We start from the raw sequence: 25,843 nt of genomic DNA, 5'->3' as shown, positions 1-25,843 counted from the left end.
CATGTCGCTAATCCTCTCTCTCTCTCTGCAGACTTCAGCAATGAGTGAGCGCCAATCACCGCACGCATTCCGCGGAAGCTTCACTGAACACAGGACTCACGAACACAGACTCCCCAGCACGCTCACCCCACCCCTTGCACCGAAGACACCACGCACCATTAAGTTCCTCTTTTATCTATTGTCACAATAAAACACCCCCTTTGTGGGACTGTGCACTTGAGAATAATTGTCTGTGCCTCATTCATCCTGCCACACAACAACAACAAAAAAATGTACATGAGAACACTTGGCAATCTGATTCTGATTCAGTTCGGTGACATTTCGGCTTTGAAACTTTTGAAAAATAAAACATACTTTTACAAGTATCTTTATGTTTAATCTTTAAAGGGACATGTTAAAGATTTTATTAGTCATACTGTTCAAGCTCAATGACTAAAAAATCTGTCCATCTAGTTAAATGGGCAGGGTCAGGGTGGACAATAATGGGGTGGACATTCAGTGGATAAATAAGCCACTACAAGGTCTGTGATTGATATCTATAGCAAACATATTTATAAACTTATACGGATGATTTTATTTCTATTTACATAAATATATTGACATTTTAAAATTACATTAATTTCCCATACATCCTCCCATAACAGGGTGGACTCTTAATTGTCTAGGTTAAAAAATACAAAAAAGAAAGAATTTTAACGATTTTGCACTTATTTGTGTCAAAGATGTTTGACATGCAACTCTGGGGACATGAGGAAATTACAGTGCAATAGTTGAAAATGCTTTCAATTATTTAAAATTTTACTTTTAGGCCCACAGCAGTGTGTAACACTATAAATTGTCTTAATTATTTTTACCAAGCCTATTAAAATTGTAATCAGGTGAAATTAAACAATATAAATACCACAACATGTACTGGGAACTTAAAGGAATGTTCTGGGTTCAATACAAGTTAAGCTCAATCGACAGCATTTTCTGTGAAAAAAAGCAAAAATCTGGGTTACAGTGAGGCACTTACAATGGAAGTAAATAGGGCCAATCCAAAAAATAATTATAGCCACAAAACGTAAACAATATGCATGTTAACATGATTTTATTGTGATCAAATCGCTTACTAACCTATTCTGTGTACATTTATAGACAATTTTACAACTTCCTTGCCACGACGATGTCAACAAACATTAAACTGTAAAAAAAAAATTACGATTTAACACACGAGCTTAAACAGAAGAATTAATGTGTGCTTTTATAAAATTATAATCTTCACATTTCTCTATTGAACCCAGAACATTCCTTAAAATGTCATACAATTCAATTAATTGTAGGACTGATTCAGCATGAGCTGAATCAAAAAAGAAAGAAAGAAAGAAATTCCAGATATTACATAAAAAATAAATGTAAACAAGATCCAGAGAGAAATTGCTATATGAGGTTAAGCAATGATAATAATTGTTGACATTTTAGGGATTTTGTTTTTGTGCCCAAACCTTAATCCATTAAATAAAATAAAAAAAAAAATAATTAAAAAAAAAGCGTCTTACTTAACAAATTAAATTAATTTTTAAAAAACATATATATATATATATATATAGAGAGAGAGAGAGAGAGAGAGAGAGAGAGAGAGAGAGAGAGAGAGAGAGAGAGAGTGTATTATAACAGAAAAAAATAATAATACTAAAAGTGTAGTGGGTGTCTTCAATGCGATCAGTGCGACGTTTCTCTCCAACAGTTTAAGATGGCGACCGTGCATCTGAGGATCGGGGATTTGGTTTGGTGAGATAACTAATTTAACTTTTAACATTTTAATCTAAAGTCACCATTGAATATCCATTCATGGGCGTAGAAATGCATATTTCAACCTCTTGCAATAATTGCATTAACATGTTTTGTTAAAATCGAGCATAAGGCCCAGTTAAAGTCTGCCGATAAGCCAAACGTTGAGCAGCAGGCTTGAGAGAGCTTAGCCGACAAGCTAACAATTACTTTCATGTGTTTTGGAAAGAGTATGTGCTGCTAGTGTAGTTAAAGCTTTAGGATTGTTCACCCTAGCATTTAATTGTGTCATTATGAGGATATTGAATTTAAAACAACTGTTACTGCATTTAGGAGGGCTGTTTGTTGTTGGTTGAGAAACCGGTTAGCTAAACGGTAGCTAGCTTGTTTCGAGTCACTAGAGCTTTTCCTTTTCACATACCCCGAAATGAGCCAAAGCGATTTAAAACATACTTTCCCATCTCAATATATTTTTCAGGGGAAAGCTTGGACGCTATCCACCTTGGCCAGGCAAGGTAAGATCTGATTATATAAAACGTTGAGTTAAAGTTGCGTTGTTTTTCTTAGGTCAGCTGTTGGCTTGTTTGTTGCCTGTGGTTGACCATGCAGACAGAGGTCTCAGAACATAGTGAGCTGCCTACCTAGGGTATTAAATGTAACATCAGACTGTTATGGATGGAAATGTTCTTTTGCATTCTTGGCAACCCATTTACTGATCCTGTAACCATTCCTGTGTTTTCAGATCGTCAGTCCTCCAAAGGATCTGAAAAAGCCGAGAGGCAAAAAATGCTTTTTTGTCAAATTTTTTGGGACTGAAGATCAGTAAGTACAAAGATGATCATAACTTTTCTTTTATGATAAGTCCCTTGTCTTTGCTTTGGTATGTTTTGCTCTTTTTTTAGCGCCTGGATAAAAGTAGAACAGCTGAAGCCCTACCACCCCCACAAAGAGGAGATGATCAAGATAAACAAAGGCAAGCGCTTCCAACAGGCTGTTGATGCAGTGGAGGAGTACCTTAAAAAAGCCAAGGGCAAAGATCAGGTTAGTCCATACAAATACAGCAGGTAATTACAGGCTACATGAATTATAATGGCTCACGTTTCATGAAATTGCTCATTTTACAGGCGCACTCTGAAGACAAAAGCAAATCGGAGAAAGGCCGTAAAGCAGCTAAACCTATGAAGATTATTGAAGAGGATGATGAGGATGCCTTCAAGGGTGGCTCATCAGACAAGGTTGGAAGATAATGCTTTACCCTCACATATCACAGTTGTGGGACATCAGACAGAGATTTTTTTTGCCAGGTTCATCAAAGTCCTTTTCTAAGGCCATTTGCTGTTGCACCTGCTGTGGAATCAGGTTACAGTTGTATGTTTTAGTCTCGTATTTGTCGAGCGGGACCCACCCATTCATTGAGACTGTTGTCATCTTTTGCAGTGCCTCTGCCTGGCTGTATTTTTGAATGGGTAGAGATACAGCCAACACAGGGCTTTGTTTCATAACATAAAGCCGATCTATACACATGGTGAATGTGTCTCTCTTTCCCTTAAGGAACAGACTGACTCTGATCCAGAGCCATCCTCTGTACGACGGCTGGTCGCTGGAACAGTATCAGGATTCAAATGGGAGAGCAGTGTAGGTCACATTCACAGTTTATCTCTGCCTTATCTGCGTTTTTATGTGTTCTGCAGATATGCCCCTTTTTTAGTTACAAATAAAGTTTTTCCATTGTTAGGCTGAAGTAGTAGAGTTAGGGGAAGTCACAGAAGTGCACTGGATTTTCACAAACAAATTCAGCAATGTCATCAGTAGGGCTGGGCGATATGTCAAATATTCGAGATAATTTTGCGACAATATAAAATTAGCAATATCGTGATTATTGCATTGATTTTATTGTGCTTTTTATGTGTCATTAAGTTTCATAAAGAGCGCATCAGTGGACTAATTACACAATCGTTCAAGGCTGCAAATCAAAATTAGTGTTGTCAAGAGTACCAAGTCGATACTAAAATAAAAGATGTCATGATACCAGTGTTTCTGCAGTACCGGTAGTACTGAGCACCGAATCAATCCGGTACCAGCATGCAGTATGACTGACACACGACTGCTTTAAAGTGATCCTTTTGAACACGTGCTCTGTTACTCCTTACACTGAAATGGACAATTAATCAAATTAAAATTGTGCATGTCCTAGTGTGATTTATTAAATTGCTAAAGACTGCAATCTTAGTGTGGAAGAGATGTGTACTTTGAATGTATAAATCCGACTGCTCATACACTGGAAACTCCACAGACATTGAAAATCATTTACGAAACATTGTATCAGATGACAGAGCATTAATCTACTGTGAACCACGCAGCACATGTAAACTATAATTTATATAATTAAATCTTTTATTTATATAGCATTTAAAACAACAGAGATGACCAAAGTGCTTCACAGTAATACAATTTAAAACATAACATTTAAAAATGACCACATACACAAACACCATTAATCTAAAACACAAAATGTCCTACATTCCATTTGTCAGACTCAAAGGCCAGTGTAAAGAGATGAGATTTCAGGTGTCTTAAAAGTGTTGCAAACTGTTTATCCAGAAAGTGAATATTAAGGCAAAAAATACACGTCATAATAAAAACACATTTCAAAATATAAGCTAGAGCACTGAAATTGTGACTGAAATATATTTCAACAGGTATAGTAAAATGTAATATTCACTGTAATGATAATACAGAATAATAATAAAGCAATATATCACAAGCAAGACCGCTGTTGAATAAAAGTTTGGTAAAAGAATGCAATGACGTGTTGAAAAGTTCTGTTTACACTTGTTAAAAGTTATAAGAATTAATTGATTAGACACCATTTTGATGATGAAATGAAATTAAACTCTAAAACATGGAGTTCTGGAAAATTATAATAATAACAAAAAAGAAAACATGATTTGGTAAAGAATAAAACAGATTTCTGTAGGGCGCTACATAACTTTTTAAATAGGCTAAACGGGTGTGTTCAATAGCACATTGTCATATTAGCATATTTATGCTGTTACTGAAATTGGTATCGAGAACCGTGAAATTTCACTGGTATCAGTACCAACTACTGAAATTTTGGTACCGTGACAACACTGTGTCAAAATAAAACCAGTTAAAGGTGAAGTAAATAGATACACGAAATTTATATTAATTTTGTGTAAAACAGATCTGATCTAATCCTCTAAATAATGATAATTCAGTATTACGTCTATTAGGCACACAGTAATTTAGTATTATGCAATATTCAACTGGGTTCCAAAAAATATAGATTGAAGTCATTTTTGCACACCATGTTCACACAAAAAATGTTGTAGTAAACGCATATAAATGTAAATAATGCTTTTTATTAAGCTACTATGTATCATTCATTGTATGTAAAATATAAATATAAATGTGCATATCAATGAAAATAATTAAATCTCATTCTCCCTTGTGATCAATTAGAGAAAAACTGTGGGAAACATACCTTCAAACTAGATTTTTATTCAGTGCCTTTTAAAATATTGAATCAAGTTGGCTATAAAGGCTGTTTGGATGAAACTACCTTTAAAAAGAGCCATTTAGAGCAAATACACAATTATCAAGATATATATAGAATATTGTCAATAGACTGAAAAATATAGAGAGAGGATTTTTGTAGCCATATGTAGTGATAGACCATCAGCAAGAGATATATCAGCAAGGCCGATTAATCGGCCGATATTTGGCCATTTTGCGATTATCGGCATCGGCTGATAACAATGATTGCTTAGCCGATTAACAGAAGTGTTAACCTTCCCCTCTGTCATTTTCAAAATCTACCAATAGATTTGTTAATGGATATTCAATGCTTTCTGTTTTTTAAGGTTTTTTTTTCTTTTCAAACAAGTGTTAGTTTCACATTAGAAATTTTGTGTACCATATTTTCCGGAATATAAATCGTGTCTTATTTCATCATCTGAAAGGTCCTGCGACTTGCAGTGTTGTGAAAAAGTATTTGCCCCCTTCCTGATTTCTTTTATTTTTCATACTAAATTGTTTTAGATCTTTAAACGATATATAACATAAAACAAAGGCAACCTGAGTAAACACAAAATACATTTTTCAAATATATATATATTTTTTTATTGAAGCAAAAAAGTTATCTATCACCTGTATCACCCATGTGGAAAAATGAACTGCCCCCCCTTAAACATAATAGCTGGTTGTGCCACCTTTAGCAGCAACAACTGCAACCAAACGCTTCTGATAACTGGAGATCAGTCTTTCATAATGCTGTGGTGGAATTTTGGCCCACTCTTCTTTGCAGAACTGCTTTAGTTCAGCCACATTGGAGGGTTTTCGAGCATGAACTGCCAGTTTGAGGTCCTGCCACAACATCTCAATTAGGTTCAAGTCAGGACTTTGACTAGGCCACTACAAAACTTTTTTTTTCTTCTTTTGAGCCATTCAGAGGTGGACTTACTCCTATGCTTTGGATAATTGTCTTGCTGCATAATCCAGTTGCATGAGTTGTCGCTGTGCTATTGGAGGAATTTTGGAAGGTCGGCCACTTCTAGGAAGGTTCACTATTGTGCCAAGTTGTCTCCATTTGGAGGTGATGTATCTCACTGTGGATCTTTGGAGTTCCAGAGCCTTTGAAATAGCTTTGTAACTCTTCCCAGACTGATGTATTCAGTCACCTTTTTCCTCATCATTTCTGGAATTTCTTTCGACCTTGGCATACTCTACTACTGGGTGAGACCTTTTAGCCAACTTTATGCTGCTGAAAAAGTTTTATTTAGGTGATGATTTGATTGAAAAGGGCTGGCAGTAATGAGGCCTGGGTGTGTCTAGTCCAGCTGAACCCCATTATGAATGCAGTTTCATAGATTTGGGGATTTAGTAACTAAGGGGGCAAATACTTTTTCACACAGGCCCATTTGGTATTGAATAACTTTTTTGCTTCAATAAGTGACATTATCATTAAGTGTATTTTGATTACTCAGATTGCCTTTGTTTTATGTTAAATTGTGTTTTAATTTTTGAAACTATTTAGTATGAGATACATAAACCGATGAAATCATGATGGGGGCAAATACTTACATTATTTATACGTAACTGATGTCGGTGGGTTAAACACACATACACTAAAACATATGAAAACATCAGTCAAAGAGACGGAAGTAGTATTTAAAAGTTGCCTATTCAAAGTATTTTAAACTTAACTATTTTAAATATTCTGTCATCATTACATTATTGTTAAAACAAACACTAGACCACTGACAAACGCAACTCCTGACATGCCTATAAAATGATGTTTCATCTCATTAGTAGTAAAAACACAGTCAGTGAACCAGATAATTAATGCATAATAAACAGAGTTGAATATCAAAAATAGCCACAGATAGACAGTCACTGATGTTAATGAATATAGAAATCAACAAGCTTATTGTTTTATTTGCAGACTAAAAGCTGTTTATTTGTGCACAGCATAGTTACAACAGATGTGGCTTATTTGTCACAATTGTTCATGAAAATGGACATAATATTAAATGTTACACACGATCAGTGTTAATTTTTTCACAGTTTTTATTTTAGTCTTTTGATGAAAATGTCCTTTAAAATTAGTTAATTTCATCATTTCATATTCATTAGTTTTAATCAGTTTTATTCTGAGGAAAATGACAATTATAGTCAACTAAATAAAATCTTTTATTTGACGACGATGTGCAAAATGGATTAAAAAAAATTTGTCAAACTGTAACAGACCAAACTTTAATCAAATATTTAAACATTTAGGGAAAAAATGTATAAACATTTTCTAATTTAAAAATGTATCAAACAAATCACTATACATAGCCTACTGTCCTTGTTGTGAAAAAATACTGAGCTCCTAAAATAATAATGAATACACTGAAGTATTAGCTACTTTTTAGAAGTCAGCCTACTGTACTCTGAATTCTTCATGCTTTAGAGCGGGCATTGCATAACGTGCATTGTTACTAAAACAATTCTTCTTTTTTTTTTCTCATTCACATATTTCCAAATATTTTGGCTATTCAATTAATAAGCCAATTTAATAAAACAATGAACATTAGTCAGAGATATGAAGTGGTTAATGTTTTGTAAAATTATTATTGTATAATTAATGTTTTATTTAACATCAAGGCTGTTTAACACATCCAGATATTATTTTTGTTAATATTATTATTAACTACATTGTAGCTTTTGATAATTTTAGCAAGTGAACATGACACCGAACTGATGTAAAGCATGAGAAGCAGAGTGTCCCTCTGTGCGCATTTACAGCACCATCTGCACAACGGACGGCACGAAACAAATACATTTAAGTGAAAATTCAAATGAAGAACACGATATATTAATTTGGAACTATATCAGATTGCAGGGGGATTTTTTTTAGCCCAGAGCCTCTGTTAATATCTGACCCTGGATGGAACTAGAGATGGAGATGAGAGATGTAACAGGTGTTTAAGGGTCTCTCTTCATCATGCAGCTGGTACATTACACAAAGTATTTTTGCTATTTCTGCCTTACTTGCAAATGTGCTGCATTATGAAATATGAGGAAGCGCCAAGATATGAAAGGCGTTCGCCGTCACGCATTTGCAGTGATAACAGCTTTGTTGATTATAAACCGGAACGATATAGTTTTATCACGTCGCTCGCTTATGGAGATGTGGTATAACACTATTTGCATTTCAAAGTAACAGGTTTAGAACGGTATATACATCTGTAGCATCTTAAGTTCAGTATCTATGTGACAAAGCACTTTTTCACTTTGTGCGCTCACACTTCTGACACTGCTGACATCTGCGCGAGAGAGGGAGAGATTTATTTGCGCAGCTTCTGGAATTACAGTTTGATACAAAAACAAGTTTATTGATTTGATTTGTTCATCTGTACCTATTGGTTTACTAATATAGAGACTAATTTGTAGCTGCATTGTAAAGTGAATAAAAGTGTACGGGAATTTCCCACAATATGAACATGGAAATCGCAGGAATTATTAATAATTGTGTGCAAACCATTAAAGTTGCCCTTGTTCACCTCCTTAATAATTTCATTATACAAAAAAAATAAAATAATAATTACTCTGCAATCTGCTAAATAAATGAAATGAAAAGCTGTGTCAATAGCATTTTTGTTCTTTTCACTCTTGTCATGTACTTCAAGGCGGGCCAAATCAAAGGTCATCAAGGCGGACCCTAGTTTGGGCATCTCTGCTTTAGAGAATTATTAATTTTCAGTGAAAGCAATGCGTGTAGTGTGTTTCTTACGGAAACAGTGTATTCACAACGCAAGTTACGCAACGCAAATTATGCATATTCTGACTAGCGTGTCATTTAGTTCAAGTACACTTGTTCATTCGCTTCACTGTGCAGATGTAAGTTGTTATATTACATATATGTTGTGGATATAGGCTACTATAGTGATTAAAATCATGTATAAATAGGATGCGTCTGAATGAGGTATTATATCCTGTTTTGTAGCGGTTCATTTTGCCTGTGTTCAACTCACGCAGCCCAATTATGAATAGGTTAGATGAATCTATATCTGATATCTTCTTCTATATACAGATTCTATAGACGTTTCTTCTCCTTTTTCATATTTTGCACTGTTAATATCTTGCAGTATAATTTTTAGCTCGTCATATTTTCATCAGTAGTATGCTTTAATAAAATCATTTAATTATCGTCATGATGCTCCTTTTTCATCTAGTCGTCTTTATCGTTGACTAAATAAAATAAAAAACCTTAGTCAACGAACGTTTTCGTCAGTGATTTCATTGACGAGATTAACACTGCACAAGATTAATTAAAGCAAATTTTCCCATTTAAAACAAAGCCAAATACTGCATGATACGATGTGTAGATGTTGATGTAATTTCTTCACGGAGCGCATCTGACATGCTTCCGAACGGCTAAAAGGAATTCGAGTGGCTGCTACCGAGTCCTAGTGCCTGGCCTATATACATTCTCTTTCAGTGTAACTTATATACAGATGCAACTTATCTGTTTTTTTTTTTCCTCTCAACAACGTGATTTTGACCCGATGCGACTTAAAGTCAAGTGCAGCTTTATTTCTGGAAAATACGGTACATTTAATTTCTCATACAGAAATATGAGAGTTCTGGCAAACTTGCAGTAAATTTGCCACTCATTTATATAAAAAATTTGCAGCGAATTGCAAGCTCATTTGCATGTGAAAATAGTGAGTAGGAAATTTGCAGCAAGTTTGTCAGAGCTCTCGATTTTTTTTGTAATGGTTGCTGTTGTTAAATTGTATTATATTTATCAGTATTTATATCGGCCATCATGCTCTCTATGTATCACATCGTCCACTGAAAAACTCATATCGGTCGACCACTAGCCATATGGCCCAGCCCTAGCCATAAATCATCTAAGGCCAAGCGTAAGTCAAGTTGCAAAAAAAGTTGATTGTCCTTCACTATGTTGTTGCAACTCCCAACATATTGCTGTAAATAGTTTCAGATTAAGCAACTGTCTGGTCAGTAAGTCTCTTTAGAGAATAGTTTCCAATTTAACTCTTTTCCATTATAGCCAGTAAAGGATGACCCACATTTCCATCACTTTCTGCTCAGCCAGTCTGAGAAGGTAAGGAGACATTTTGCTGGGATGCTGAATGATTTTATAGTTAGTGCAACCTTACCCCCGTCTCTTGCACATTGCACACAATGGCTTCTCTATTTCTAACCTCTGAATTATTCCCTTCCTAAACTGCTTTTGGCGATGCTGTTTGGCTGCATCTGCAGCATGGTGATTGTACTGAATTGAAGTATTGGAACACAGACAATGTTGAACTTATCGATTGATCTGAGTATGACCTGAGCTGGCATGTATTCCTCAGCTTTTAATGTTAAAAATAGTTTTTTGACTCATTTTCTACAGTCATGGTGAAAAGGTATGTCTAGGCAATGGTTGCACAGTTTGTACAAGCCAGCATGTCTAAATAATAAGGCTGGGAAATTTAACGTGTTTATTTCTGCAGTTAATAGTTGACTATTTAATGCATTAAAAAAATACTCAAATTAATGCAGTATCAGTTTTTTTGCACTTTCTGAAACTTCACTAATATTCTTCCACACTTCCTGTGGCTAAAATTAGCATAATTTCCAGGAGATATACACACTTGTCTCGACTGCACATCCTAGCACAGAAAATGATTGTGTGGAGCAGTGCACACTTATTCATTACGCGTGATGCATATCCGGGGCATAATCAACGATGTATGGAGAATGGAGACTTCACCCGCAAGTTGTGAGCCAGATGTGGGAGAGAAACGGTGAAGCTGCCATATCACTTTGCATCGCCCGAAAATGCTCACTCACTGTCATCTGAAACTGAGAGAGACCCAGCGTGCGGGTGATGGAGACTGAACTGCAGCCAGACAAAATATATATATTATTATTATTTATTTATTTTTTATCCCCTTTTCTCCCAATTTGGCTCAATTTAAATGAAAAACGTATTACCATAATAGATCACTACTGTATAGTTATGTAATATTCACTGTTATACTACTACTACAAATAATAATAAATCAATAGTAACTATTTTATTTAAGCAATATCTCACATCAGTGATGCTCTATTATGCAGCACTTTATTTGACAATCCAATGTTGTATTTAGGATTGTACTGTGAGGTTCTGTATAAAATCACCTCATTTAATAAAAATTATGAAAATTAATTGTTATACTTTCATTTATTGAAAGTGTTTTTTTTTTGTTGTTGTTGTTGTTTTTTCAATTTGGAATGCCCAATTCCCACTACTTAGGTCCTCGTGGTGGCGTGGTTACCTACCTCAATCTGGGTGGCGGAGGACAAGTCTCAGTTGCTTCCACTTCTGAGACGGTCAGTCCGCGCATCTTATCATGTGGCTCGCTGTGCATGACACCGTGGAGACTCACAGCATGAGGAGGCTCATGCTACACTCTGTGATCCACACACAACTTGCCACGCGCCCAATTGAGAGTGAGAACCACTAATTATGACCACGAGGAGGTTAACCCATGTGACTCTACCCTCCCTAGCAAACGGGCCAATTTGGTTGCTTAGGAGACCTGGCTGAAGTCACTCAGCATGCCCCGGATTCGAACTCGCGACTCCAGGGGTGGTAGTCAGCATCAATACTCGCTGAGCTACCCAGGCCCCCGACAAAATAATAGTTTTGAGATTTTAAACCTCAGCAAATTAAACTTCAGATTAAATTTGTTTTATATCTGTATGTATCTTAACTTTTAATTACAGCATGTCCACTTATTTTATTTTTACTGATACTGAACATTTTAACATGTTTATATTTAAATAATTAAAATAAATGACTAACCAATTTCTTACAAGATCTTTGAGATAAAATATTAATTAAATATGCAGTATGTATGATTATATTTTAATGTTTGTTTTTATGTACCATGATTAATCACAAAAAAATTTGCTATTTCATTAAACTTTTTAATCCATTCACAGCCCTAATAAATTATTGATTAGATTTGAAATTAAAATTGATATGGTTTGTTTCAGCCAGCAGAACAGCACGACCAAGATACTCTTGTGCTTCAGTTCAAGTGCCAATTATGCCAGTGAACTGTGTTTAAATGGCACTTTCCTCTTGACACTTTCTCGTCTGAGAAACATTTCCTTCTTGCTTGTCCTTTAGACCTTTTGCTTTCAGGCCTCACAGTCAGAAACAAATTGATCGTAATATGATTTCTTGTGAAAAGACACTAAGATTAAATGCCCAAGGCTTTCCTCAAAATTGCTTCGTCATTATGTAGGCTGTGTCAGCCACAGTTTGGCCCCGTATAAATTTCAGTTCAACTGATAGCATGTGACTGAGCCTTATAGCTTTATTTTCAGTTCCTAACACTGGCTTTGCTCCTGGCCCTTGGCTCTTGTATCAGATATGGCAGTATGAGCCGTGTAAGTGCAAACCTTACAGGAAGCCTGCAAGGCCATGAGTAACACACAGGATCATTTGTGACTGTTGGGCCAAATGGTTTCCACCTGGTTCTCTCCCCTATCTTTTTCCTCTGTGTTTTCATCCCATAGTGAATCTAGATTCCTTTTCTAACAAGACTTTATGCTCTTTAATTTAACTTTGATTTACCAAAAACTCCCCTCTCTCCTTACAGCCTGCTTCATCAATGGAGCCCATCACCAAACGCTTAAAGATTATTGAGGAGGTGAGCATTGCCTGGGAAATCATAGCTTGTGGTTTCTTCAATAACTTACTAATTAACCAGCTTGTATTCATTAATAATTGTCTGTATATCTCCTCCAAAGGACACAAGAGCAACGTCTATTCAGGCAGCAGACAGCACAGCAATCAATGGCAGCATCACACCTACAGACAAAAGGTAATATGATAGATTAATCATGTTCTTTAATGTCAAATTATTCCTTATGTTTCGGGTGGTCCAATTTAACAATTTGTGGAACTATTTTTAGCTCATTTAACAGAATTTGTGGCATAATGCTTATTACAGCAAAAACCAATCACCAATCGTCCCATGTTTATATATATATATATATATATATATATATATATATATATATATATATATATAATATAAAAATTGTGGGTACTGTAAGGCACTTTCAATGGAAGTAAAAGGGGCCAGCCCAAAAACGTTAAAATACACACTTTCATTAGTGCAGCCACAAGACATAAACTTTAGACATGTTAACATTACTTTAGTGTGATAAAATCAGGGATTTACTGATGATACAGAGTTTTACCACATTACAGGGGTTACCAGCGTCATGACAAAGAAAGTTGTGATATTGGATTAGGGCTACAACTGATTTTGATAATCGATTAATCGAATGGTTATTCAACTATTCTGTGATTATTGCATCGATTAATCATTAGCTCTTAAATTATTATTCAGCTTGTGCCCTGACTTAAGTTATATTAAATGTGCTTAATAACAATGAAGAGGACAAAATCATCTTTTAAAAAAAAACCTCTAAGTGACGTTCACTGAATTAAAGGGGACAAAAATACTTCTTAAGGTTAATGCAGTAAAGAAATTCACTGCAAAAAATCCTATTGTTATCAAGGGTTTATGTCTTGTTTTCCATTTAAAATTGTCTAAAAATAAGTTTATTTGAGAAGCAACACTCCCCTGGAGTCACGAGTTTGAATCCAGGGCGTGCTGAGTGACTCCAGCCAGGTCTCCTAAGCAACCAAATTGGCCCGTTTGCTAGGGAGGGTAGAGTCACATGGGTTAACCTCCTCGTGGTCACGATTAGAGGTTCTTGCTATCAAAGGGGTGCGTGGATCATGGAGAGTAGCATGAGCCTCCACATGCTGTGAATCTCCGCGGTGTCATGCACAGCGAGCCAAATGATAAGATGTGCGGATTGACTGTCTCAGAAGCGGAGGCAACTGAGACTTGTCCTCCGCCACCCAGATTGAGGTGAGTAAACCGCACCACCATGAGGACCTACTAAGTAGTGGGAATTGGGCATTCCAAATTGGGAGAAAAGGGGATAAAAAAAAAACAAATGACAGTATAACAATTCATCAAATGAAAGTGTAACAATTTTCATTATTTTTATTAAATTAAGTGATTTTTATACAGAACCTCACAGTACAGTCCTAAATACAACATTGGAGTTATTTTTGTCAAATAAAGTGCTGCATAATAGAGCATCACAGATGTGAGATATTGCTTAAATATAATACAGTTACTATTGATTTATTATTATTTGTAGTAGTAGTATAACAGTGAATATTATGTAACTATACAGTAGTGATCTATTTCTGTCATACTTTTTCATTTAAATTGATCTTTTATTTTGATTTTGAAGTGTTTCTGTGTCATTAGACCAAGGAGCTCTTGACATAATGACTGCAGATTCCCAATCCGGAAAAGCCGGTCGCTACGTGACCCAAAGTTATTATTAAACCACAAAAGGCTACTATTTAAATAAATAAATATGTAGTCTGTATATGACTCGTGCTAAAAAGTGAATTAGCACTTTGCCTGCTATCATCTTCTATAAACAGAGTATGCGATGCTCATAAAGGTACGAGCAGTTTGTCTCTATGCCTGCACAACACCGGCCCCACATATTCACAAGCACTCACATATAAAACACTGCACTTGCAAACTATCTATTTATCTCATTAAATCGCAGCTTTTACTGTTAAATAATCTCACTAGGACATGACGTGATTTTAATCTGTTCGCTGAATGTTTACATAATGATATTCGTTCGTCGGATGGTATCGATTTTTGGTATCAAAGCATTTTTACGAGTACAAGTACATGAGAGCGGTATCGGACCCTATTCCAATATCGGTATCGGTGCATCTCTGATTTTTAATATTATATTAAACACCTTACATACACCTTAGCCAAATACATTTAAACTCAGTTTTTCACAATTCCTGACATTTAATTGTAGAAAACATTCCCTGTCTTGGGTCAGTTAGGATCACTATTTTAAGAATTTGAAATTTCAGAATAATAGTAGAGAGAATGATTTATTTCAGCTTTTATTTCTTTCATCACATTCCCAGTATGTCAGAAGTTTACATACACTTTGTTAGTATTTGGTAGCATTGCCTTTAAAATTGTTTAGCTTGGGTCAGACGTTTTGGGTAGCCTTCCACAAGCTTCTCACAATAAGTTGCTGGAATTCTGGCCCATTCCTCCAGACAGAACTGGTGTAACTGAGTCAGGTTTGTAGGCCTCCTTGCTCGCACATGCTTTTTCAGTTCTCCCCACAAATTTTCTGTCAGATTTAGGTCAGGGCTTTGTGATGGCCACTCCAAAACCTTGACTTTGTTGTCCGTAAGCCATTTTGCCACCATTTTGGAGGTATGCTTGGGGTCATTGTCCATTTGGAAGACCCATTTGTGACCGAGCTTTAACTTCATGGTTGATGTCTTGAGATGTTGCTTCAATATATCCACATCATTTTTCATCCTCATGATGCCCTCTATTCTGTGAAGTGCACCAGTCCCTCCTGCAGCAAAGCATCCCCACAGCATGATGCTGCCACCGCCATGCTTCACGGTTGGGATGGTGTTCTTAGGCTTGAAAGCCTCACCCTTTTTCCTCCAAACATAACGATGGTCATTATGGCCAAACCAGTTCAATTTTTGTTTCATCGGACCAGAGGACATTTCTCCAGAAAGTAAGATCTTTGTCCCCGTGTGCACTTGCAAACTGTAGTGTGGCTTTTTTATGGTGGTTTTGGAGCAGTGGCTTCTTCCTTGCTGAGCAGCCTTTCAGGTTATGATGATATAGGACTTGTTTTACTGTGGATATAGATACTTGTCTACCTGTTTCCTGCAGCATCTTCACAAGGTCCTTTGCTGTTGTTCTGGGATTGATTTGCACTTTTCGCACCAAACTACGTTCATCTCTAGGAGTCAGAATGTGTCTCCTTCCTCAGCGGTATGATGGCTACATGGTCCCATGGTGTTTATACTTGCATACTATTGTTTGCACAGATGAACGTGGTACCTTCAGGCATTTGGAAATTGCTCCCAAGGATGAACCAGATTTGTGAAGTGCCACAATTTTTTTTCTGAGGTCTTGGCTGGTTTCTTTTGATTTTCCCATGATGTCAAGCAAAGAGGCACTGAGTTTGAAGGTAGGCCTTGAAATACATCCACAGGTACACCTCCAATTGACTCCAATTAGCCTTTCAGAAGCTAATTGGCTAATTCACTAAAGGCTTGACATCATTTTCTGGAATTTCCAAGCTGCTTTAAGGCACAGTTAACTTATTGTATGTAAACTTCTGACCCACTGGAATTGTGATATAGTCAATTAAAAGTGAAACAATCTGTCTGTAAACAATTGTTGGAAAAAGTACTCGTGTCATGCACAAAGTAGATTTGCCAAAACTATATTTTGCTGATATGAAATCTGTGGAGTGGTTAAAAAATGAGTTTTAATGACTTCAACCTAAGTGTATGTAAATTCTGACTTCAACTGTATACTTGTTTTCACAACAGGATAGGATTCCTTGGACTGGGACTAATGGGAAGTGGTGTGGTTTGTAATTTGTTGAAGATGGGCCATGTTGTGACAGTTTGGAATCGCACAGCAGAAAAGGTACTACCTGTGAAGTTTTAATGATGACTCTCCAAAAGTTAAACCAAGTGAATGTGGATGTTTTAAGACTTTGTGCTTGTTTTATTCTGCAGTGCGATTTGTTCATTCAGGAAGGTGCCAGATTAGGCCGAACACCCGCAGAGGTTGTGTCCATGTGTGATATCACATTTTCCTGTGTATCAGACCCCAAAGCTGCCAGAGATGTAGGTCTATGTTTTTGAAATAGTTCTCTAATGTCTACGTTGTCAGTCTGTAATGCTGCCTTTTCTTTGATTTACATGTTATTACAAATGTCTTTTCTGTTCAGCTTGTTTTAGGTCCTAGTGGAGTTCTACAGGGGATCAGACCAGGCAAATGCTATGTGGAGATGTCCACTGTTGATCCAGAAACCATCACAGAGCTTGCACAAGTAACAAGGCCTTTTTAATTCATCGTCTTAACCATTTGCAGTATCGTATTGATATAAAAGGGATAGTTCGTCCGAAAAGGAAAATTCTATCCTTTACTCATGTTGTTCCAAACCCATAAACTGATAAAGCGTCTGCCAAATGCATAATTGTAAATTGAACCTGTATTACATTTTCTTCTATGAAACACAATTAAAAGAGATGTTAGGCTGAATGTTGGTCTCAGTCACCATTTATTTTCATTACATCTTTTTCCTAACAATATAGGTGAATTGTAAACGATGCTAAAGTTTTGCATAACATCTCCTTTTGGCTTTCTCTGAAGGAAGAAAGTCATACAGGTCTGGAGCTGTCCCTTTAATAGTGGAGGAAGCACTTAACTGAAGTTCATTTGAATCTGTAGGTCATCACATCCAGAGGCGGCAGGTTTCTAGAAGCTCCAGTTTCAGGCAGCCAGCAGCTTTCCAATGATGGTATGCTGGTCATTGTTGCTGCAGGAGACCGCAGTGTTTATGAAGACTGTAGCAGCTGCTTCCAAGCAATGGGGAAGACGTCTTTCTTTATAGGTAAAAAATGTTTTAGTTATAGCATGTAGCTGTGTTCCAGGTTGATGTTTGCGCTTGAAATATAAAATTGTTCCTGGCTTATAAAGCAGGTGAAGCCGGAAATGCCGCAAGAATGATGTTGATCCTGAACATGGTTCAAGGAAGTTTCATGGCAACCATTGCAGAGGGGCTGACCTTGGCACAGGCCACTGGACAGTCACAACAAACATTTTTGGATATTCTTTGCCAGGGACAGATGGCAAGCACTTTTGTGGACCAGAAATGCCAAAGTAGGTTTCCTTTATGGTGTACTCTTAAAAGCTCCTGTTTTGTAATTGTTTGCTCATATGACGAGTTGCCATAATGTAGATCTGGATAAGTTATAATTGAATGCAGTTGATGAAAATGGTGATGAAATATGATCATCTAGAGGCATCACGGCATGATACGTTTGTACCTTTTGAAAGAATGGTTTACACTTTACGTTAAGCATAAAGTATAATGAACTAACAATGACTTTTTTTTACTGCATTAATGCCTTTGTAAGTCGGATTTTAATTGGAGTATAACGTTTTCTCGATCTGGATAGATGCATCAGTCAAATAACCAACAATGCGATGTAAACCGTGATGTATATATTTTTTTAAGATGCACCTTTATTTTGACAGAGCCAGCCACATCCGTACGCATTTCCATCAGTCGATGCAGCAACCTTATAATATGTATCTTGCTTTATATGCACTAAATATGCTTCTCTTGTGCAACGCGGATGTGCGCAGTGATTGAAGCCTGAAGTTGCACTCTGCACTATCTGTGCACGCGCATCAACCGGGCTACCCTCAAAATGCGAGCTTTGGTGACAGGCGCGCAGAGCGGCTCACATGCGTGATTAAATCGGGCTTCCCTTGATATAGTGTCGCATGCGACCACTGTACATGAGAATTTTTTCTGTTTAAAGCGCTATGGAGCAGTTCAACAAATTCAAACAGCTGCAATATTCTGAACAGCACTGATGAGGGAAAAAGAAAACCTGCCCTGCACCAGCATCAGTTACAAGACACTTCACATCAACAGCCTTAATAACACTTATCACAGTAAACTGTAACAGAATTTTTCAATACAATTGTGGAAGTTGTTGCCAAGAAAAACACTGATAGCACATACTCTGAGGTCAAACATCGGTTCATTGGCTAAGAGAAACAATTAAAGATCGTATTGTGATTAAATTGCGATTTACACCCCTAGAATTTACTTACCACAAAAGCAGTTAAAATCTTATCTATCCCCTTAAAAGCGAAACATACGATAAATGCTGTTGATGAGGGATTGCTGTGGTAGGCTAGCTTGTTCTCCCGTGTACTGTCTGTCGACGCACCGCTTATGATAACCGGACAATTCGGATGAAGTATCATTTTGTGGTCAGGGCCAGCACTAAAGCAGAACAAGAATATGTTTCAAATGGCATACTACCCTACTATTACTAATTCTGCCATACATAGATTTGTCAGAAGCAGTAAGAATAGTATGGGTTCTTTCATTTAGTCAACCTCTAACTTGCACTTTGGAAAACATTTAGTGTTATTTGAATATGTGCCTTATTCACAGCAGCACCATCTTTTGATTTTTGATAGGAGTGACAACGAGGCTGCGATGGATAGACATACAGTCTCTTCAGTGGGTTGTACAGTTGTTTAAATTGCTTTTGGATCGTTCTGCTGACGAAACATGAAAAAATATCTTTCCAAGAAATTTCAGTAGACAAAAAACTCCAGACAAGAGTTGTGGAAAATTAGATGTGATTACAAGTTCAATACAGTGAATATTATTGAGGAGACAGTAAGTGTATTCCCTGGTTTTCATTCCCATCAAAAATGGCACTGCTCTGATTAAGGTCTATATAAGGCTTTGTTTGGAAAATGTTAATAAAAACTGTTACATATTGATTTGTTTTCTTTCCTAAGAAGGAAATAAATTATTTTTAACAGGAAGGGTAGTATATAGTCAACTTACAGCACTTTCAAAATCTGCGATTAATAGGCATATTATATAATAAAATATTGATTATTGATCGGCACGTTATTTTATCGATATTTTTGAGGCATTGATATATTAACATTAGCCGACATTTAAATTAGAAGCCTAATTTGCACGCTTTCCAACTCACTCAGTTCGCCTTGTTTAATGTAGTCTGGTGTAACAGCTTTGGGGTGCCACAAAAGGGTGATAAAATATTTACTGAGAAGCAGACAAGGCACAGGTCTCACAAAAAGTTGCATTGATGCAGTTCAGGTGGCAGTTCAAATTTGTGGATGTAGTCACCATACACAAAAGTCACAAAGGTTTTTGTTCTTCAAGAATGAACAAAGTGACGTTGATGAGTTTGCAGGTTAGTGTATGAAACTGGTATAACTGTGCAAAGTGAACGATTAGAAATAGCGACATGTATTGTGTGATTTCTCTGTCTGTAGCCTTGAATAGGTGTTTCATTCAAGCTGTCAAACCACAAAAAGACATACTTGTAACTGAAAATGCATTGTGTAGGGATATATATATATATAATATATATATATATCAGGTGCATCTCAATAAATTAGAATGTCGTGGAAAAGTTCATTTATTTCAGTAATTCAACTCAAATTGTGAAACTCGTGTATTAATTAAATTCAGTGCACACAGACTGAAGTAGTTTAAGTCTTTGGTTCTTTTAATTGTGATGATTTTGGCTCACATTTAACAAAAATCCACCAATTCACTATCTCAAAAAATTAGAATACATCATAAGACCAATAAAAAAAACATTTTTAGTGAATTGTTGGCCTTCTGGAAAGTATGTTCATTTACTGTATATGTACTCAATACTTGGTAGGGGCTCCTTTTGCTTTAATTACTGCCTCAATTCGGCGTGGCATGGAGGTGATCAGTTTGTGGCACTGCTGAGGTGGTATGGAAGCCCAGGTTTCTTTGACAGTGGCCTTCAGCTCATCTGCATTTTTTGGTCTCTTGTTTGTCATTTTCCTCTTGACAATACCCCATAGATTCTCAATGGGGTTTAGGTCTGGTGAGTTTGCTGGGCAGTCAAGCACACCAACACCATGGTCATTTAACCAACTTTTGGTGCTTTTGGCAGTGTGGGCAGGTGCCAAATCCTGCTGGAAAATGAAATCAGCATCTTTAAAAAGCTGGTCAGCAGAAGGAAGCATGAAGTGCTCCAAAATTTCTTGGTAAACGGGTGCAGTGACTTTGGTTTTCAAAAAACACAATGGACCAACACCAGCAGATGACATTGCACCCCAAATCATCACAGACTGTGGAAACTTAACACTGGACTTCAAGCAACTTGGGCTATGAGCTTCTCCACCCTTCCTCCAGACTCTAGGACCTTGGTTTCCAAATGAAATACAAAACTTGCTCTCATCTGAAAAGAGGACTTTGGACCACTGGGCAACAGTCCAGTTCTTCTTCTCCTTAGCCCAAGTAAGACGCCTCTGACGTTGTCTGTGGTTCAGGAGTGGCTTAACAAGAGGAATACAACAACTGTAGCCAAATTCCTTGACATGTCTGTGTGTGGTGGCTCTTGATGCCTTGACCCCAGCCTCAGTCCATTCCTTGTGAAGTTCACCCAAATTCTTGAATCGATTTTGCTTGACAATCGTAAGGCTGCAGTTCGCTCGGTTGGTTGTGCATCTTTTTCTTCCACTCAACTTTCTGTTAACATGCTTGGATACAGCACTCTATGAACAGCCAGCTTCTTTGGCAATGAATGTTTGTGGCTTACCCTCCTTGTGAAGGGTGTCAATGATTGTCTTCTGGACAACTGTCAGATCAGCAGTCTTCCCCATGATTGTGTAGCCTAGTGAACCAAACTGAGAGACCATTTTGAAGGCTCAGGAAACCTTTGCAGGTGTTTTGAGTTGATTAGCTGATTGGCATGTCACCATATTCTAATTTTTTGAGATAGTGAATTGGTGGGTTTTTGTTAAATGTGAGCCAAAATCATCACAATTAAAAGAACCAAAGACTTAAACTACTTCAGTCTGTGTGCATTGAATTTATTTAATACACGAGTTTCACAATTTGAGCTGAATTACTGAAATAAATGAACTTTTCCACGACATTCTAATTTATTGAGATGCACCTGTGTGTGTGTGTGTATATGTGTGTATATATATATATATATATATATATATACACACACATACACACAATATATCATCCAGTAATGACTGGAGTAAATAATCTTTGTCCTTAGATAATGAATTGGGTCTAATTTAATAGAAGACTATGCAAATTAAGCTCCTTGGCGCTGCAGATTTTTAAGCAGCCTGTGGAGACTGCGAGGGGCGGTGTGTGCATACCTTCGCATCCGGTGTGTCTGATTATCATTGCGTGAAAAAGGCATCGATCATAAGCCTAGCGATTAATCCTCATTAACTATGAAAAATCATGTGACTATCTGAGATTTAAATATTTTAATCAACTGTGACAGCACTAGTTATAAAAATTCATTAGATTGACCTGTTCAATTTTCTTAGATATCTTGCAGGGCAACTTCAAACCTGATTACTACCTGAAACATATTCAGAAAGATCTGAGATTGGCCATTTCAATGGGAGATTCTGTTAATCACCCAACACCGATGGCAGCTGCTGCAAATGAGGTGAGACATCATTTGATTATAATTGGTCATTCCTATCAGTGTGTCAGATACTCAATTGATTTAATCAAACTAATGTACTTTGACTTTAAGAGATTCTGTAATGCAATTTGATCTAATCTGAACCACATGACTGATTCGAACAGTAATATGCTTTCAAAGTGATGCAAACGAACATAGAAGAGCAGTCGAGACAAAGCCTTAACTGTTTTGTCTATGAATTCATTGCAGTTTCAACTATTCAACCATTTGCTTTTAAGAAGTCATGTTTTATTTTGTATTTCTGCAGGTATACAAGAGGGCAAAAGCATTGGACCAGTCAGACAATGATATGTCTGCAGTCTACAGAGCTTATATTCACTAATTCTGTAGATGTGCTCTACATCCTGGACCACAAACCTTTTTTTTTTTTTTTCCTCTCTCTCCCCTCTGCTGATGAATTTTGTTGGGCACCAGTGATATGTTTTCCCATGTGTAATGGGATCTCTTTAGCAGTCTAATCTGAGCATTGCACTGGCTATAATATTGCTGCACGTATGCTGAATGGGACGTGATTAAACTCCCTGTGATATTGATATTTTATTTGATAGTGCGTGCAGTGTTATAACAGCATTTCATTAAGGGCTGCAGCATACAATGCAGTCTTGTTTGAGGTGACTAGGGTTTTATTTATCATTCATATTTTTACTAATGACTTCCCTGAGTGTTTTTTTTTTTTTTTTTTTTTTTACTGAAAATATGAACTTTCTGATCACAAACAGACTTGAGAAGCACGAAGAAAACAGCCACTGCATTGCCTTAATACCCATATATGATAGAAGTATTTATTTATTTTATCTCTAAAGATCATCATCCTGTCATTTGCATTTTGGCCGTTCGTTTTATCTTATTGTTTTTTGTTCATTGTTGGAGATCACCAGTTCACTAGATAGTTTTCTTTGCCTTATGAGAAATGCAGTATTTTTTTTAAATTAGAGGTTGGCTTTGTAATGATTACACATCCAGAAAATCCAGAAATGTCCCTAACATCACTCAATTAATTAACCATATGCTGAAAAGCATCCCTTAGATTACTGAAGTATTGAGTCATGACTACCAGTAATACAGTGGAACTAATTTTTTTTTTCTTTTCTTTTTTCTTTTCTTTTTTCTTTTTTTTCAGCTTGACTCAAGGTCTTTCCCTGCTTTAGATCTAGTTTTGCAGCACACACGCATCTTTCAAATGGACTTAAAAAGAAAAGAAAAAACATTTGGAATAATTTAATTTCCCTTGTACTTTATTTCATCGTTTTAAATTGGACCTCAGAATTGAAAATGTATATTTTTTGTTCTAAGTTGACAGTCAGATCAGGGTGATCTGTCACCTTATTTTTATTAAATTGTTTGCCTACTTGTTTCAAAAACGAATTGACTGTTGGCAGTCTTTGATTTAAACTTCCATTTAAAACTTATAGAAATGGAAAACAAAATTTCATGTCAAGATAAAGACATTTTATCCCTAAATTATAAATGTTGGATTTTTTTTTTTTTTTTTTTTTTTTTTTTTTGATTACATATTACAGGCCATGTATTCAGTGGCATGTTATTTGGTCATTTCGGTATTTAGTTTTAAATTAAAAACAAATACAGTTTGATTCCTTTTCTATGAACTGTTGTTCTACCAAAAGAATTTGACGCGTGATAACGGATAAAATAATTTTGTGAATTACTAAGGACCCTGTAAGATGTTGTATATATCCCCATTACAGGGTTGGGCTATTTGAATACTTGGAATAACATGCTTTCAGTTTGACTCTACTGAATTTATTAATCTGGTGTCTTAATATTGTAGGCTGTTCTTGTCTTAGCTGATGGGTTTATTTACTGTAAATTGTTTGATTTTTGTGGCTTAACAGACTTGATAATGAAATACAGACAACCTGATTCTAGTTCTGCAAGGAAGGCATTGATGTTATAATTGGAGTTTATTTATAATTTCATGTAAATGTGAAATTTTTGTTCCTTTGTTTGTGCAGTCAACTGAACCCTCTGAATAAACAAACCAAGTGTCTAAATAGCTGTGCTAATTCTTAATTTCCATATCATTACATTGCAGCTGAATGTTTTCAGAGGATTCCTCACCTGTATATTGATATTTATAAATGTCTATTTGATCAGCACTTGGATTTTTTTTAGCATGATTAATAATCAAATTAATGTAATTATCAATGCTGCAAAACAACAGCAGTACACAATACAGTATACACACAACTATAAATTAAAACTGAGTATGTCAATTACAACTGAGGCTGAGTTTGGAATGGCATACTACTGTTTCTGGCATAGTAAGGTAGTACAGCATGCCATTCCAAACTCAGCCGGAGTATAATGGCATTACCTAGCAATAAAGTAGCAATACAAATATATATATATATATATATATATATATATATACAGTACTGTGCAAAAGTCACATAAGATGTCACAAAAGCATTTGTCTTAAAATGGTTTTATATATCTCCAGCTTTAGTGTGTAAATAGGAAATATAAACTGTAAACTCCCGAACATCCTTTTGCAAATAGAATAGAAGAATAGGGAGCTCTGGAACAGATAGTATGACCCCCACAGAGCCCACCATTGAACATAGAGTCTGTCTGGGATTACATGCAGAGACCGAAGCAATTGAGAGCCTAAATAGATAGAAGAACTGTGGCGAATTCTCCAAGATGTTTGGAACATCCTATCTGCCAACAACCAAGAAAAACGGTGTCCAGGTGACCCAGGAGAATTGGTGCTGTTTTGAAGGCAAAAGTGGTCACACCAAATATTGATGTAGCTGTTTTTACATTTATTGGACTTTGTATGATGTTAATTGATAAATGAAAACTTTATGGCATTATGTTTGAAGACATCCTCACTATGCAACATTTTTCACAAGTGCCTAAAACTTTTACACAGTATTCTCTCTCTCTCTCTCTCTCTCTCTCTCTCTCTCTCTCTCTACTCTCTCTCTATATATATATAATACAACATTTAACATTTTTCTCTGGTCTTTATACACAAAAATATATTTAGCAACCTTTATATATTTTAGGAGGGGGTCTCTCACAAGGTGAATTGTCATATTTAATGGGATAGTTCACCCAAAAATGTAATCACCCTCATGCCATCCCAGATATGTATGACTTACTTTCTTCTGCTGAACACAAATGAAGATTTTTAGAAGAAATTTTTAGCTCTGTAGGTCCTCACAATGCAAGTGAATGATGACCAGACCTTTCAAGCTAAAAAAATAAATAAAAAATCACATAAAGGTACATAAAAGTAATCCATACAACTCCAGTGGTTTAATATAAACTCAGCAA

At 36.2% G+C, this 25,843-nt stretch overlaps 1 protein-coding gene across 9 annotated transcripts; it reads left to right on the top strand.

Moving 5' to 3' along the window:
• Positions 1 to 1,691: 1,691 nt before the first annotated feature.
• glyr1 (glyoxylate reductase 1 homolog (Arabidopsis)) lies at positions 1,692 to 24,552 on the top strand. Of its 9 annotated transcripts, none has more exons than XM_051716663.1 (16): positions 1,692 to 1,770; positions 2,249 to 2,285; positions 2,513 to 2,592; positions 2,673 to 2,811; positions 2,895 to 3,005; positions 3,322 to 3,405; positions 10,352 to 10,405; positions 12,945 to 12,995; positions 13,096 to 13,169; positions 16,793 to 16,892; positions 16,985 to 17,095; positions 17,200 to 17,301; positions 17,703 to 17,865; positions 17,952 to 18,134; positions 22,377 to 22,501; positions 23,661 to 24,552. In XM_051716663.1, exons 1-16 carry the CDS (start codon positions 1,733 to 1,735, stop codon positions 23,760 to 23,762), a joined length of 1,554 nt encoding a protein of 517 aa, XP_051572623.1. In that variant the 5' UTR covers positions 1,692 to 1,732; the 3' UTR covers positions 23,763 to 24,552. The 9 variants fall into 9 exon arrangements, with proteins under 9 accessions (XP_051572623.1, XP_051572629.1, XP_051572625.1 ...); XM_051716665.1 differs by having other exon boundaries at positions 1,732 to 1,770; positions 3,328 to 3,405; XM_051716664.1 differs by having other exon boundaries at positions 1,732 to 1,770; positions 17,955 to 18,134.
• The last annotated feature ends 1,291 nt before the right edge of the window (positions 24,553 to 25,843 follow it).

The sequence above is a fragment of the Myxocyprinus asiaticus genome, chromosome 14 (assembly GCF_019703515.2).
Source record: "Myxocyprinus asiaticus isolate MX2 ecotype Aquarium Trade chromosome 14, UBuf_Myxa_2, whole genome shotgun sequence".
NCBI lineage: Eukaryota > Metazoa > Chordata > Actinopteri > Cypriniformes > Catostomidae > Myxocyprinus > Myxocyprinus asiaticus.
The sequence above is the reverse complement of the archived record's forward strand: the minus strand, read 5'-3'. Positions and strand labels throughout refer to the sequence as shown.